The sequence below is a fragment of the Melozone crissalis genome, unplaced genomic scaffold (genome assembly GCF_028551555.1).
Source record: "Melozone crissalis strain CALT ecotype California unplaced genomic scaffold, PUWL_Pcris_2 ptg000027l_1, whole genome shotgun sequence".
Lineage (NCBI taxonomy): Eukaryota > Metazoa > Chordata > Aves > Passeriformes > Passerellidae > Melozone > Melozone crissalis.
Window position 1 is genome coordinate 29,002,648 of NW_026535805.1, and position 16,716 is coordinate 29,019,363.

At 35.8% G+C, this 16,716-nt stretch overlaps 1 protein-coding gene across 6 annotated transcripts in view; it reads right to left on the reverse strand.

Moving 5' to 3' along the window:
• RGS7 (regulator of G protein signaling 7) overlaps positions 1-16,716 on the reverse strand; it is a 228,220-nt gene that overhangs the window by 95,805 nt on the left and 115,699 nt on the right. For all 6 annotated transcript variants that reach the window (XM_054280489.1, XM_054280490.1, XM_054280491.1 and 3 more), the window contains exon 4: positions 3,727-3,777. In XM_054280489.1, coding sequence (XP_054136464.1) covers positions 3,727-3,777 — 51 coding nt within the window. The remainder of the gene's footprint in view (positions 1-3,726; positions 3,778-16,716) is intronic.

Genomic DNA, 16,716 nt, shown 5'->3' on the forward strand with positions numbered 1-16,716 from the left:
CCATTTGATAAAGAAGTGCCTCCAGCCAAATTCAGCTGGTATGCAGCTATGAGAAAAATAAGCAACACTCAGGAATAAAGGCATTTTAAAGGAACACGAGGATTATGTCTAAATATATTATCTACACTTAAAGGCAGTTTCTGAGACATCTAGATGAAAATTATTCACGGGATGACTGGAAATAGGTGCTTGTGAATAACACCATTTTCTTGTGAAAAGACTGGAAAACTCATAGTGTCCCTTCTCCTTTAGGAGACAACAGCATCACTTGCTATTAGGATGTTGAATATTAGGGAATAGAAAAATCAAGTGTTTGCTGAAAGGGCATTGAAGAAATCAGTGCAAGAACCAAGTACAGGACTCGACTCTTGGGAATTTGAGCTGATACCTTTAAATAATTTACCCTTTTTGTTCTGTTTTTCCCACTACAGATTAAAGGAACTTCAGTATCTGATGTGGTCAGTCTGGTGCATTTCACGTCATTAATGATCATTTCAAAAAAGAAAACCACAATGTAGAAAAACAGAGTAGATTTTCCACATTAAGAGTAATTGGCAACATCAGTGAAGCGTCAGCACTTACCCTGTAATGGTCAATTTGACAACACATGTCTAAGTGCCAAACCACAAGCCCTTACAATTCTGTAAACTCAGTTAATTGCTGCGTTTCAGGTTGAGATCATGCTTATATTTATACCTGAATAAAACTTCCCTATTAAAAATAACTTGGACAATTTCTGTTCCTTAAAATTTTACAGATGATTTGTAGGCTGAAACACAAACGTTTTTTAACTGCATGTCGAATAGCAAACAATGTAACAGCAACTGCACAGTGCATTGTGCACAGCTATTCTGGGCACAAGCTCTGCTCCACTGGAATAACTTCAAATCTGGTGCAAATTAGCAGAATCCACCTATCATCTCCAGTTTATTTTCTTGATGGAGATCTACTGCAGCAAGCCAAAATCTTTCGAATATTCCACCGAATATTATTTTCCATTTATTAAAAATCTGCATGGTTTTCTTGACAGGCAGTTTATAAGTTCCAGCTTGTTACTACTTCTTGCTGAATTGCTTTTTCCAGGTGAAAGCTTTACACTTATTAACACACTGAAGCAAATGCTGCTGTCAGGCCTTCCGCCTTATGTTCTCCCACTACCCATATTGTTGCCTACTTCATTCTCACTTAAATGGCATTGGAGTTGTATCCCTATGCAAAACAAAGGGAGAAATTGCATTTCAAAATATTACTCCTTTATATATCAAGTGAGGTAGCGTCACTTTCTTCTTACTAGTTACGTGTTTTATTAACGAACAAGTTGACTGTAAGAGTTAGATGTTTTCACCCTGGAGAACAGAAGGCTCAGGGTGGGGCCTCAACACATTTTTCCAGTGCTTTGAGGACAGAAATTCTCTTCACAGGGAGCCACACTGAGAGGATAAGGGGCAATGAATACAAATTGCATGGAGAGACGTTTCATCTATTCAAATTTTTTACAGAGAGAACAATCACTGGATGTGCTGAAGGTCCCGTCAGTGGCAGTGTTCAGGATGAGAGAGGACAGAGAGCTCGGTAATCTCACCCAGGCTTGCCTCTCCATGGAAGTCTGGACCACCTGATCTTCTGAGGTTCCTTCTAACCTGAGGACCCTTCTGAGAATCTCTCTATTTACCCCTTAAATCACAATTCACTTGCCTTCCTTGCATGAGTCTGAACAGAGTAAAATATACTCTTAAAATATGCACTCCAACCTACTTTATGTTGTTCTTCCAGGTATGTGGTTGATATCAGATTTAGACAGAGATGACAATTCTCAGTGCAAACTAAGGCATTATTTATTTCTGCATCACAAAACTGCATAGGTTCACAAGCGATTTGTAACAGGACCCTATAGGGTAGTTTTAAATGACAACCGAGTTAAACCCTGACACAGGTAAAAAGCGATCAGAAGACAGTGGAAATCCAAATTACAGTGACAACAGATTGCAGAAATTAAGGGCTTTTCCACACAAGGTTCTAGACTGACTTGTCCGGAACTGAAATGAAAAGCAAGACACTTATGGATTTTGAAAAAACAGAACATTTTCAGAAGTTCTGTCATGTGAAAAGCTCTTGCTCACCATCTGTCAAGTTCACTGTCATCTGGCAATTCTGAGCATTACCCAAAGGAAGCATTTAGGGTGATTTGTTTTCTGAAGATCAGAATTTAACCAGCTCCAGATAGCTGACTTTGGATTAGGACCAAAATACATAAGACATTTTTGTCATTGTGGATAGTTTTTTCCCATCCATGTAATCTGAGAGGATAAAACCCAGCTTCAGTTAAATTACTGTGGTGTTTTGGTTCCATATGTTAGTAGTTTGTGTGTTTGTTTAATTTTAATTGGATAAGAACACAAGGAACCAAGGAGACATGTTTTCTGTTTAGCAGAAGCTTTTTCTATTCCAAATTTTGCAACAAGCAGGTAATCTGAACGACAACCTATTCCAGTATTGCAGCTCTGGTTTGACAAATAAAGGTTAAGCTTCCGTATCAAATAAACCTAAAAAATCTTAGCCTAAAAAACTTAGCTTAAAAATCTTTCAAACTCTCATAAACACAAATAGGTGAGAGTTTTGTAGCTGACAACTGAGAAATGCAAAATCACACTTAGGTCACTTGAAGCCTCCAGATTATCTCCAGGAATCAAGCATACAACACTGTTCAAAGTTAACTAAAAAAGTAGTCATCTCTCTCACATAACATGTCAATATGTTGTGAACTGACTACTTCCAAATATCAAATTATGTATTGATAGCTCTTCCTTGCTCAAGTCACAATTTTAAATTATTTTGCTTTTTGCAATGATCATAGTTTGAGTTCTAATTTGACAGAAAAACACATTTTAAAAATAAAGACAAAAATTACTCCCAAAAATGTAAAAAAAATACTGAAAGAAAGCAAGGGAGAAAAAGCAAATTTTGATCATTTCTGATCATTTTTAAAGAAGGAAGATTATTTTTCCTCTAACTATAAGAAAATGAGAACCTCCATGGAATATTTTATTTCTACAATTCAGCATTTTCTACTAGAAATCATTCCTTTATGGAAAATTTCTGATCAGGTAACTAGATTCTTGTAAATCCAGGAAATAAATAATAGCTAAATACAATAACCAAACTGTGTTTCCTGCTGGGCACACAAGAAACCAAGGCAGAGTTTGGAACCAAGCCCTTACTTTCATGTCCTAACGCAGATGATCAATAATGAACTGTTCTTCCTCATTTCCTCATTTCACTGATTTTATTTGCATTTCATTTTCCATTTAAGATGCTATAGAAGTGTACAAATTCAAGATTCACTTTTGGTAACAGTACAAGAATGTATTTTTAATAGTTCTATGCATTTTTTGTGTATTGAAACATTCTGTAAGAAAACAACTTGTGTTTAACAAACTCTTCAGCCTAACACTGAGTAAATTCCTCATGCACTCAAACACATTTTCTACCAAAGAACTATCATTATCATTCTCATATTGTTTTCTGATACCTGCTGCAATAAAATGGATAATCAAAATCCTCAGTATGTTAGCAAAGGTATCTAAGATTTCATGTCTGTTTAGCCATTGAAATTGTTCTGGTCCAATGTTCGTCTTGGCATTCCCACTGCAGCAGAAAACAAAGTCAGGTGCAATAACTTTGAAAAAAACCCCTAGAATGTGAAGACAAGAAAACAAGAGAAATTACCTGGGTCTTCTATCGATAAATTCTTCGTTAACCATTGAACAATATCTGAACCTAGGAGCAAAACAAAAAGGCATTTATAGATTAGTAAGTTTTCTCTTGCTATTTTTCAGATCTCTGAGGCAGTTCATATTGTTCCTTCACAGAAGAGATCTACATTTTTTGCTCAGTCTGTCTAGAAAAAAACCACTGGCCATTCTATTTTAGTTTAGTTGCTTTTTTTAGCTTTGTTTTAGCAGTGAAGCACAGAACTTTAGGCTAAGACAAAAAGTAAGCGAAGTGCATTAAGTGCGCAATAGTAGTCTACATTTTAAAAATGACACTACCACAAAATGTACATAGAAAAACACTTTATTAATCTGTTTCCCCACTCCCTGTGCACCCCCCCAACCCTGCTTAAAAATTAGTTTACCAGTAAAGGCAAAGTTACCTATATAGGGACTACCAGCATATCAAATTTCACCTCATAGCTAAGCTATTGACAAAATTCATTTTTCCCTCAGTGCTGAAGTGCTTTCCTTACCATTCCTGTCTCCCTTGCTCTCTATCCCTTCATTTATTGCATATCTTTTTCTTTCTATTTAATTTCCTGCCTTATTTTAAGGTCCCATGCTATTGCTTACCTCCTAACACCTTTGATACCGGATTTGTTTCTGCCTTTCACACTGAGTATCCTTCCAACCTCACCTCCTAATTCCTGACCCATCTGCTCCTGTTGGGCATGCACTTCTATCAACTGTACTTCTATCACACTTTGCACTTTATGCCACAAGCTGAAGTCAGGCTTGTATTTCAGACAGAGCTACAGTTGAACTTTACCCACTGTGAATATGATTTGCAAAATAAACTACGAATCATTGCTGCAGACAATAAAAAAAACCCAAACCACATTCATAATTTGAGAAACTTGAAATAACCAAACTGGCTTAGAGGGAAAATGGGTGAAACACTGAGGGATGTCATATCCATGTTCTTCATGTTTCATGAAAAAAAAACCCAGTTAAGACGGGCAATGTAATAGAGAGAGACATCACATATTTGCTTATAGAATCAATATTTAAGTTGCTCATCCATTCCCCACCAAGCATAACAACAAACCACTTTTATAAACCTTAAATTTAAAACAACAATAAAAATCTATACAACTTACACAAGTATAAACCAAATCAAAGCAATAAAAGCTCTTGAATGCATTATAATATATAACATTAGAATGTGGAGTATATTTCCCCTGTCACTCCTTAGATTCAGTTTCTTCCTGTATTCTACATACTGCATATTTTTCTTTGCTTTTCTTAAGCAATGAAAACAGTATTTTAAATAGCATTTCAAAAAAGAAAGGAAATCTTGTTCTCCTTCTAGCTTTTATTTTATTACATTCAGTGAATAGCTTTATCATGTATTTTACAAAGCCTCATTGATTATATCATAGCTTTCCATGTGTGTATACATTACAAACTTGATTACATACCAGTAAAAATCTGTAGAGACTTAACAACCATGTCCAGAGCAAGTATTTTTCATTGCTATGTTAAATGTCTAAATCTTGGGAGATTTTAAACTGCAGTGGCAGACTTTCTCACAGTATTTACACTGCTGCATTCCTTAAATGAAATTTACCTTAGCATGCTATTGGAGGGATACAAAATATTTCAGACAGATATTCATACCCCAAAAATATTTTATTTTTTAAAACAAAATTTTAATCCTTTCTTTATATATATGACATTTACAAGGTTGACACTGAAGGAAGAGTTTTAGTTTAAAGAAATAAGATGAAACTTCATAAACGTCAATGATGCAGTTCCAAGCATAGCTATATTTTTCTGTCAGCTGACTAGAGAAGTTAGTCAGCCCTAAATATTTTCCTAAATCTTCAAAGATCAGACAAAAATTGGAAAAACGAAATGACATTTTGAAAACTGATTTTTAACTTTGTCTTCTTTCAAATCTCTCAGGTACCATATGGGAAGAAGTTTTCTATTCTTTTCATCTTGCCTTCAAGCACTTTTTCCTTTTTGCCTCTTTTGAAAATTCATATTTGAGTGTACATGGCCTGCACATCAGAAATTTCACCTCCATATGTTCCAGCGTCTTTTGGCTTATTATAAATAATAATGGGAAATCAACTTTCTTGAAAATGGCACCATCTGATTATGAAAGTTCATTGATGCTCTAGCGACACTTCACCCTGAAGCCATTGCCCCAGCACATGAAAGCCTGGACAGAGTTTCAGCCAGCTGTTGCATTCTAACACACTGATGATTTCAGAGGTATGACTTTCATGACAGATGAATAAATATCAACATCAACACTCTCCTTCTTGAGTGAAGGCTATTCAAGCGAAACAAACTTGCAATTTGTCATATGGCAAGTGAGAAATGCATTCTTTCATATTTCTTTGGGAGATCTTGGGGCCAACTCTAGTCCTAAAATAATAAAGGTATTAACTTGTAGAACTTGCTGGGTGTTTTTGTAGCTACTAGTTTTAATGTCTAATCAACAATATTGTTTCCCTTAATTATTCCTGTGCCCTCTTCTAAGGTTTATTACTTAGGCAAAGTGTTTCTAAAGGCAAAACCATTACTCTAATTTCTTATCTCAGGGGAAAAAAAAAAGAAAACCACACCAAGGCAGCAAAACAGCTAAAAACTGTTTTGCTGGAAAATAGTACTTCAGTAAATTCTTGACAGTTTTCATACATGACACTTGACATCTATACGAATTATGATTCAAGACTATAAACTTCATTATTTCCAAACAAGAACTAATACTTATGGAATGAAAAATCTTTAACCTTCAAGCCTGATTCTGTCTTATCACCAGAAATCTAGCAAAAAGACAAGCTAGTCAGATGATGTAAATTTCATGGAAGCCACTACCTTGGCACTGGACTCACCTGAAAAGGAAAATTTCAGCAATCCAAAATAGAAAAGGCTGTTTCAGATACTCAGTTTCTGTATACTGTTTAATGTGTGATATCAAAGACCCAGCTATAACATTGTCAAAGCAGATTCTCAAGTTCTCCAGGTCTCCCTGCCTCACTTCCAGCAAGCAGCAAAAAAGGCAAGTTGGATATTAGATCTGCAAGGTGCAGAAGATTTCAGCCTAACAGAAGATTTCAGCCTAACTGCCAACTGAATTTTGAAATCCTAGAAAAACCTTCAGTTGTCATGCCAATTTATAAAGCAAATAAAATTGGACAAGGCAAAGCAATAATCTTTAACAATACCTTAAAGCTAGCAAAAGCAGAAAATAGTTGAAAAGGGGGGTGTTTTAGACATAGAACCTGAAAGTCAAGAGTGAGATTCCTTAAATACCAGCACCTATCCTAATAAAGGCAATAAAATTCACAAGATCTTACTCAAGTCCAAAAAAAAGACAGACTTTAATCTTCTTTAAAGAACTAGGCAAAACCACATCTATATTCATATACAAATGAAAAAGACTCCGTCATGTTCTTTGTGAAATGTACTTGCTAAAGATTCTACAGGTGATTAATTTTATATTAAATGAAATAGCAGCTGCTGAGGCTGTCACAGCATTTTAAGAAAATATTTTTGAGGAAAGCATGCTCTCTGAACTCTGCAATAGTAATTTCCAAGTCAAAGTCATAAAGGCCAGGGCAATGCTAAGGTTACCCTTCAGAGAAAATCACCTATTCTAAACAAGTCCTTACAGAATACATTTTCAAAAAGTGCTGGTTCTGACCTATAGAAAGTTTCACGGGAATTATAAATCAAATTTTTTCTATGCACAGATGCAATAAGCCATGTAAGCCTTGATCTGACAGAAAAAAGATATGTTAGTAGAACTGGGAAAAAAAGGCAAAATTCAAAATGCTCTTTGTCAAAATTCAAAAACGTATCTAGTGGAAGAAGCGACAGCTGCAAGAAAGTACAATTTATTAATTAGAACCACAAACCAAGATACCACTGAGAAACAATTCAATGATTTCTTACTTCATAAAGACACAGGTTCAACCTTGCCATGAAAACAGTCTTTTGCTGTTGATATCTTGGTTTAGTAACTGAAACCTATTCTCCTTCTTACTTTTAGACCTCCGAATATCTGCACATATTGAAGAGGGAAAGCAACGCATGAAGCTCCCCTGCATTGCTCATAGCAAAAGAGAGGGTTTTGCTGTTGACCATCAAGTCTTTTGCCATCTGAGCTCTCAAGAGCAACATAACCATGATGGTCATGTTTTCCCAGCACTGTGAAATCTGGGCAGCTGGGCCTGTTTGGTGCTGAGAGGCAGGAGCAGACCCCTTGGGTGCTCCCTCATGGGAGCCTCGTGCTTGGCTGGCTCAGCTTCACTGCTTCACCACCGCCTCGCCTTGAGAACCTGGAGTTTTGTGCAGGGCAGCTCACAGTACAGAAAACTTAATAAACATGACTCTAGAGAACATCACTGTCTAAATTTAAGACAAGACCACTACTAAATCAGCAAGGAAGCAGTACTGTATTTCCATTATTTCTCTTTATTTTTATATTGAGAGAAGAGGGTATTGGGTCATTTTAACTTCCGTCTTCAATATCATCACTTTGTGGTGATGCATCAGGAAATTAAGTTTAGTCACTGATATAAACTTCAAAATCCTTGATCATGACTAAAAACATATAATGTGCAATTCCATTTCTCAGCACTGATTCAGACATTGGAAACACAGAAAGTGGATTAGTTAAGCAGGCGGATTGCAAACGCCAGTGGTCTCTCAGGCATTCAGCACTAGCTATTTTTTAACAAAAATTGCTGTCTGATGGAGGACTCTGCAAGAAAGGCCTTTCATTGGTGAATGGGGAAAAAATTATCTGTATTCTCCCTAAATTTCTCACAATCACAAACCATAGCATATATTGCCACAGTTATATCAGCATGGATATTTTAACATTTATTTTCTTTATCTGAGAAACACAGTTTGTGTATGAATTCTTCATGCATATATCTGAAAGAAATCAATTACTATATAGTTACGGGCAGAAGGAAGAAAAACAGTGGCTATATCATATTTGGCTTCAAGTATGGAAAAATACATTATTATCCAGTACCTATACTGGACTATTCAGATTATTCAAATTTTTCCCTACGTCTATTACAGCTGAGCAAAGACAGGCTTTGCATCACTGGATTTCACTGTCCACAGAAAGGTGAAAGAAGAATGAAGGGACTCCTCTCTGAGACTGGGGTTGCAGAAGTGCCTGAAGGATCATATAGCCCAAAAATTCTTACCACCCTATATTTTTAGTTAATTGGTTTTTTCTTTCTTTTCTGTATTCTTTTGGATTAATGTAAAATATATTTACAGATGAAACTAGGTAGAATTTTTTATCATGAGTGGCAACAGAGCTGACACTGATAATTTGAATACCCTGCTGATTGCACTTACATATTTACCTTTCTGACCTTTACTATTTAAGTGGGTTGATTTTTTAAAAGAAAAAAACCATCACTGATCAGAGTGCAATTTGATTGGGAAATTATTTACATCTCAACTTTCACACATATTTCTGCCACTTGCTTTTTTAGAATTACTGATGAAAACAAATGCAGAAACTTACTCTTTTGACCTGTTATAATTGAGGGTGGACCACACACTTGTTTGAGTTTTGCTAAGGAAAATTGTACCTAGGTGCAGATTTAAAAAGGTTATCTGAATAATACTAACTGCAGAGAGAATATGACATATTTTAATGAAACTACTCAAGCACAAAAGTAATTGCAATTTTTTTAGTTTTAAAACAACATAAGCTGAAATATACTTTTTTCCAAAGTGAAGGTAGATAAAAGAATTCACAGAAATAAAACCCTCAGATGAATCATCCTACTGCTTTTGAGTTGGATTCTTTCATTCTCAGCTGTAAGCAGTGCTCAGAAACACTCAAGCCTAGAAGGGCAGAAAGGACCCATAATTCTGGCTAGCCTAACCTTGATACTGTTGTGACTTTCTACTTTAGACAGGAAAATTCATCTACAGTAATATTGTGAAAGAGCTAATAAAGAATGCAAAAATCTCTTCCATTTCCTTACCAATATGAAAGAAATCTATGGTGCTGACCAACAAATTTCAGTAATGTAAACCCTGGAGTCACACTCTGTCTCATAACCAAGCTTCAGAGCAGAAATCTGGTTTATAAACACTGAAAGGATAATTAAATATGGCTGTGTATCTGTGCCTCTCATTATTGTAAAAGTGGCAATCCACACAGGTCCCCATGGCCTTCAGCAGAAGGGATTGCTGCTTCACTTCAGCAAAATTTATCTCTAAAGTTTCCCAAAAGACATCCTCTACTTAGATCTCTTCCACAGCCACAAATGACCATTTTACAGGTGACACTAGCTGTGCATAAGTGGCAATATGACAGTAACCACTGATGAAACCCTGTAATCCCAAGGCTCTTATCTCAAGCACTAGAGTTCAGCTTCTTGCTGAGGAACATTGCTCCATGCTAAACATTTGCAAGACAAGACCAATGTTGTTCAGAAAAACTAAGTTTCTTGAAAGCCCTGTACAGCCTGTCTACTGCAAAGGAAATTTTATATTTTTCTTCGAAATGATGTAAAGCCTCACGATCTTGATGAATGATTATAGAGTTTCAGTGTGCACATGACATGTAAAGTCTTTAAAACTTTCTCTATATAAAAAATATTTGTGGGGGGAAAAGCCCATAAAATATGAGTAGAATTTTGAACACCATAAAAATGCCCTGAAGAAATTTCATTTATGAGAAATCCTCATGTCCAAATAAAAAAGAAAAACAAAACAAAAACAAACCGGCCAGAACTAGAAAAAAATTAAAGCACACTTCATTTTTAACTCCTGTATGTTTTCTTCAAGCAGAACTTTTTATGAACAGATAAATAAGGAGACCAGGAGACTTATCAGTGAGACCTAGTTGACTTCCTGTTCATCCAAAATGTTAAATAATGCTAAAACAAGATAGGAAACTAAGTGATTACCAGCTTGTCTCATCATTATGCCCCTTCCTTTTTCTCTCAATCAATTCCTCTCTTTACCTTTCAAAAACCTGGAGACACACTTGGCTATTATTAAGAGGGAAACAGCCAAGAATTCAGCTACTCATCATGTTCTCCATCTACCATAACCTTTGGGAACTCAAGCTAAATTATATCCTCCAAAATAGTTCTGGATCCAAAGCCAAGTGGAGGGCAGGAAGCCTCCAAACACCAAGCATAATGGTGTCCATGCCACCAGTGTGTACAGTGTAAATCAACAGGCAATGAGGCTGTTCTGCAATATCAGAGCCCCACTTTGTAGGTCAATACCTAGCCACCAGCTTAAAAGCCTTTTTTTTCCCTACCTTTCTCAAAGATGATGTAATTTCTTTTTAAAAATAATGAGAAACTCCACATGGAAGAGAAAAGTCTCTACTGTCTGCTACCTACATTCTCTAAATCATGAGGCAGTTTGGTCCAAATTTCTGCTCAGACACAAGCAGTTTCAGGCCTTTGAACTTGAGTGTCTCCACCTCATTTTTTAGGCATTCTGGTTGGGGCATTCTGGTTCTGGCCCCTTTTAATTCCTTTTGAAGGAGTTGTAGCTCTTTTGTGTTAAACAGCTCAGGAGATGAGAAGAGAAAATAAATTATTTACAGCCCAGTAGGACACCCATGTGGGAAGCTGAGCACCTGGACTCCCCTCCCTACTGCTGTGCAGTCTGTTTAATGGGAAGTAGAAAATCACTGGCACGTGTACCCTGGTGGAGAACACTGCAGGGTATGAGTGTAAGAGCAGTCACCCTCAAGAAAAGCTGAGAAGGAAATGAATACGTGACTCCTATGCCAAGTTTGACCTCGCATTCCTAAAATAGCATGTAAAAGGGCTATAGTAACATCACTTTTGTCTAATTATCTTGAATTCTCACCGTGAAAAACTCATCCAAGATTATTTCAGGAAAACTGACAATGTATTCTTAAGAGAAAAATTTGCTGCTTGCCATAAATAGTTCATCTAGCCTACTCTTTCTATCTACTGGATGTTTTACTGTGTCTTGCTGACAACTTTGTATATACAAAACAGGTAGATTGATGAGCATATGTTCTTTCTCTCATACACATATCAGGAAGTGTTTGCACATTGCACTTTGATAATCTTCACAGCACAGTAAAAGCTGCCTGAGTTTATCTCTGCCACAATAAACTCTTTTGCTTTCCTATTTTTTTACATTAGCAGTTTGAAAATAGAGTGTTGAACCAAAAATCTTCTAAGTTCAACAAAAAAAGCTTTGTGAAACTTCTGACCATGCTTCAAGCGATTATGTATTTTTTATATTTCCACATTTAAGAAATACAATATTTTCGTTCAGAAATGCTTCTTCCAATTCTTGTCATACTGGCCCCCAAAAGACACCCACACACAGATGGCAATGGAAGGAAGTGAGGAGCAATGTAATTTCTGCTAGACACTTTTAACATTCATGGAGGATTTTCACGGGGGAAAATCCTCAAGTCCTAATTCAGGGGTAATGGGAATAAATATATATGTAATATTAGACTTGATTTGGGATTTTGACTGCAGGAAGAAAGTCAGTGGGGACGCAGTGACTCGCAGTTTTGACATTTGCCCAGCAACAATGTGAATGTACTTCCTCACAAAGTGTTCCTGCACAATAATAGTTAATTTATACAGTTGGTTTGAAAATGGGTTCTTCCACTGCTGCTATTTCAAAACACTCTTTCTGTGACTCATGATTTTACTGTTCTCTTCATTTAAGACTCTCAAAACTGATGTCCAAAAAAAACCTCTTTGATCAGTGTTGATTTCCTGACTAATCCAATCTATTTAATTTAGTTATTTTGACAAAAAATATACCTTTTAGAGATTCAGTGATGCTTAGTACAACAGCACAACTCTCTGCAGAAGCTCCTGAACCACAATTTTCCAAGAATCTGATCATTACCCAGCCACTCTCACACATACAGAAACCACTTCAACAGGAAACTTCTTCCCAATAAAAAAAAAGTCGGCAATACAGGAGTTGCACAAAATCATTACCTTCAAAGATACAATCCAGTGTAGGGAAACAGGCTATCACAGAAAGTCTGAAAACATGAATTTCACAACAGAATGCCAAGAAATTGCAGAATAAAAATACTATGTCTGGCCAAGTAGTCATCTGGAAGTTTTCATTCTTTAATACCATTGTTCTGTTGCCTGTAGCATAGATCAGCTGTTTTTCAAATAGTACTAATAAATAAAAAGTATAAAATACAAGAAAGTTTGCTGAAGCTGCCTAAAACCTTCAACCTTAATCAGAATGTTCAGGTGTTACACCAGAAATGCCACTGACTGATCAAAACTTTGCTCAAGGCTTCTTTTTTTTCTATTTGCAATATGAAATGTTTTCATATTCAATAGACCACAGAAAGTTCAAATGAATTTCTATTCTTGATTAATCTGTGCTGGATGTTTTTGTGGTATTTCCTCCAGATCCATGATTATTTTAATACTCCTATGTCTCAGAGTTTACACTTCAAAAGATCTGCTGCAGGGCTACATCTTCAAAAGAGAAAGAAAATTAAGTTGTTCAAATTTTAAGTACCTATACTTTTGAGCATTATTCTGACTGAAAATCTAATCCCATCCAGTTTTTTACCGAAATATGACTTTAGTATGCTTAGTTGCTTGGCATAACAAAAAAAATTATATAGTATGGAATGAAATGAGTTAGAAATAAAAATTACTTTGCTCCAACTCAATACTTTCACCAAATTCAGCATAATTTTCATTTGCAGTCTTTCATCACTATTCAGAGATTATGAATTAATTTATTCTAAATGTTGATAATTGTGCGGCACAACTATCTGAAGCAGATATTACTGGGTCTGTTCTCAAAGCTATAAAAATCGTATAGTTCGTCTCATGGCAGTTCTTTACACATGCACCTCAAGAACCCTGTCAAAATAAACGTAAAATTTTTTAGCTATTGAAGAAAATTCCCAATAATTCATTGAAATATAAGTTCTGCTGACAACTTAAATTCTCTAAAAAGATTTATCCATCAATAGAGATTTACCAAAAGTTGAGATAGACATGAACTACTATTTTAATATGCAATCAACAGCTCTTGGATTTAAAATAAACCTAATCATATCATCCATAATAAGTAATATATTTCTATCTCAATCTGAAAATTGAAGTATGGTATATGCTCAATGGTATATACTCATGAATTTGAGTATACAAGCCAGTCATTTTACATATTGTGTTCCCATCCATCACAATGAACTTATTAAACCAAAAAGTAAAACTTGGAGAAAATAAATCCTTCTATGTTCCAGTTCACCACATACATTCTCTTGCTGTTGTGTTTCCCAAGGGATATTCATATCAGCATTTGTAAGATATAAATTGCAGCCTTATAGCTAGTATTGGCTTTTTCTCTATGACATTTTTATAGGAATTCAAAAGCCACCTTTCTGCTTTGACAAGTAATGTGGTACCACATTACTCAAATACACTTTTGAAGCAAAGTACTTTTGCTTTTCCATCAGTATCAGGCAATGTTCATAGAGCCATCACTAATGTTTCCAGTTTAGGAAGTTCTTTTGGAGCCTGGACAAGGAAACAATCTCTGCAAAAACCTTCTGTTTTCTCCTATCCCTACCCTCACATTCATTACATCCAGAGCAACCATTTAATAACACTAATCCCCAACCTCATGGGAAGCATTTGTAAGTTTATGTGGAAAAGCTGGAGAGAGTAATTTTCCACCATTATTAAGTAAAAGAATGATAAAAAGACATTATTCTTAACAATCCTGGACCACTAGTCCAAGATGTAACCTTTGTTATTTATTCCTACAGTAAAGATAATAGTTCCTCATACTGTGCTTTAGATTTTGGGGTTAGAGAACAAAGAAGCATTTTGAAAAGATCAAACTGCAAGTATTAGTGCAATAAATAATAGTGCAAATAATAGTGCATGTCCTGGAGCCTGAAGTCTATTCTTCAGGTTATTTTAAAGTACATTTCAACATTTTATTTCTTTAGAAATAAAGAGCTGAGAACTGACAGTGTCTTACCGTGGATATAGGATGGGTCTTTTCTAACTTAGACCTGTGAGTACAGAAGCTCTTTGTAAACATGAGACTGTAGTTCATTTTTTTTTCATTATTTTTTTTCCTTCTTCACAAAATGCAGAAAAAAATTAGGTTTATACTGTTGCCTAGGAGGATGCAGTGACGTGGATACTACTTTTAGCACCTGTTGCGTCTTTGCTGTTTACGTTGTCAGAGTAAGAATAAATAGTATCTAGATGTAAAATCACCCTTGGTGAGGGAACATGTACACAGCCATTCAGCTACCTATCCAAAACAGGCCCTCTTCCTAGCCCCTGTACAAACCATTTATTTGACTTTTGGTTTCTCCATTAATTTTTGAGGACTTCTACATATTTTATGTAAAATTGTTGATGGCCACCATTTCTTCCTTAACTACTGACTACAGACTCAGAAACAGATGATATATATTCTCTTGGGAAAATAAAGGCAGGATCAGTGAAGAAACATAAAGCAAATAGAAACCCAGTACTAGGATTACTGTTCACTAGTGGAAGGCAGGAGTAAACACAACTCTTGTGTTGAGGGCCTGGAAAAAATAAACATTTGTCAATCAGCTAAGGAATTGTGACATCTACCCGAAATATGGTCGCAAGGTTGGAGGGGAGTAAGAAGACATTTGGGAAAAACATGTTCTTGCTCAACCGTCTTACATCCTTAAAGGAGTTAAAATGAATTCATCAACAGATTACAAAAGAAAACTAGCTGCACTCCCCTGCAACAGGAAAAAAACCCAACAAAACCCAAAAATTCAAAAATTTAAAGTATTTCTTCATAGATAAATATATCCTGCTCAATCTGGCACCAGCAATTAATATAATTCTGCTGCTACATTGTTGTCAGATAAGAAATCAGCAAAGGGTGCTTGTACTTGGACTAGCAAAAAGCATGATTATGGCAGCTTGACAGCCTGGGAACAGAACTGTTCTCCTCTCAAAATAAAGGGGAAAGGGAGTAGTAGTAATATTCCTGGCGGGAGCTTTGCTTGATGCAAAACAGGATGGATATAAGTCACATAGAAGGGAAGTCTTAAGTCTTAGCTTATCCCCTTCAAATTTCAGCTTCACTTTGAATGAAGCAGGTTTGTACTTAAAAACAAAAAAAGAATATACTTGGCTGTTTTAGTCCTGATTTCTACTATTGCAATTCTATCTGACCTGGCATAAAACTGTTCTCCTGTCAATAACCAATATACAAATAAATGCCTGCCTTAGCACTGTTTGTTATCAACAAATTATGTCCAGAGGATGGGAACAGGCTAGCCACATTAACAGCCAGTAAAACATGCTGGGCTAAAGCGAGAGATTACTCTATTTGTCCTGAAGCACACAAACACAGCAGCAATTCACACCAGTCAGAAAATATCAGAAAAATTTCTTCATCTCAAATTCACTGCTCTCATTTTTTATTGACTTAACAAAGAGTATGTCTTCGGCTATTGCTATTTCTGGAACAACATTCCACAGTTTTAAGTAATGGCTGATGGAATATATTTATATGCTTGTAATTTTAATTTTTTTTAAAGAAAATGATGGCTTACTAGTTTAAGTGAGTATATTAAAAAGTATCTGTAGATTCAACTTTAAAACTGGCTTCTTTCCTTACTTACAGTATTGAGTTTTCCCTCACAGGCTATGCTTCTAGAAATGACTGTCACTCAGGGAAAGGAAGCAACAAGGTTTTGCTACTGTTAATACACTTTACTTTACATCAATTTTTCCTTCTCACGTATTTAAAATTATCATTTAGCTTGCATTATGAAAGATGTCCTTGCTAGTTAGTGTTTTCGTGTTTTTAGCAAGTAAACTAACAAAGGTAGACAAGTTCTTGTTCTTCAAACAAGAACATGTGCACAGAGAATACAGAGGAAAATTACAGCCCTGAGCACAGGTTTTTAAGATGAAGCCCACAC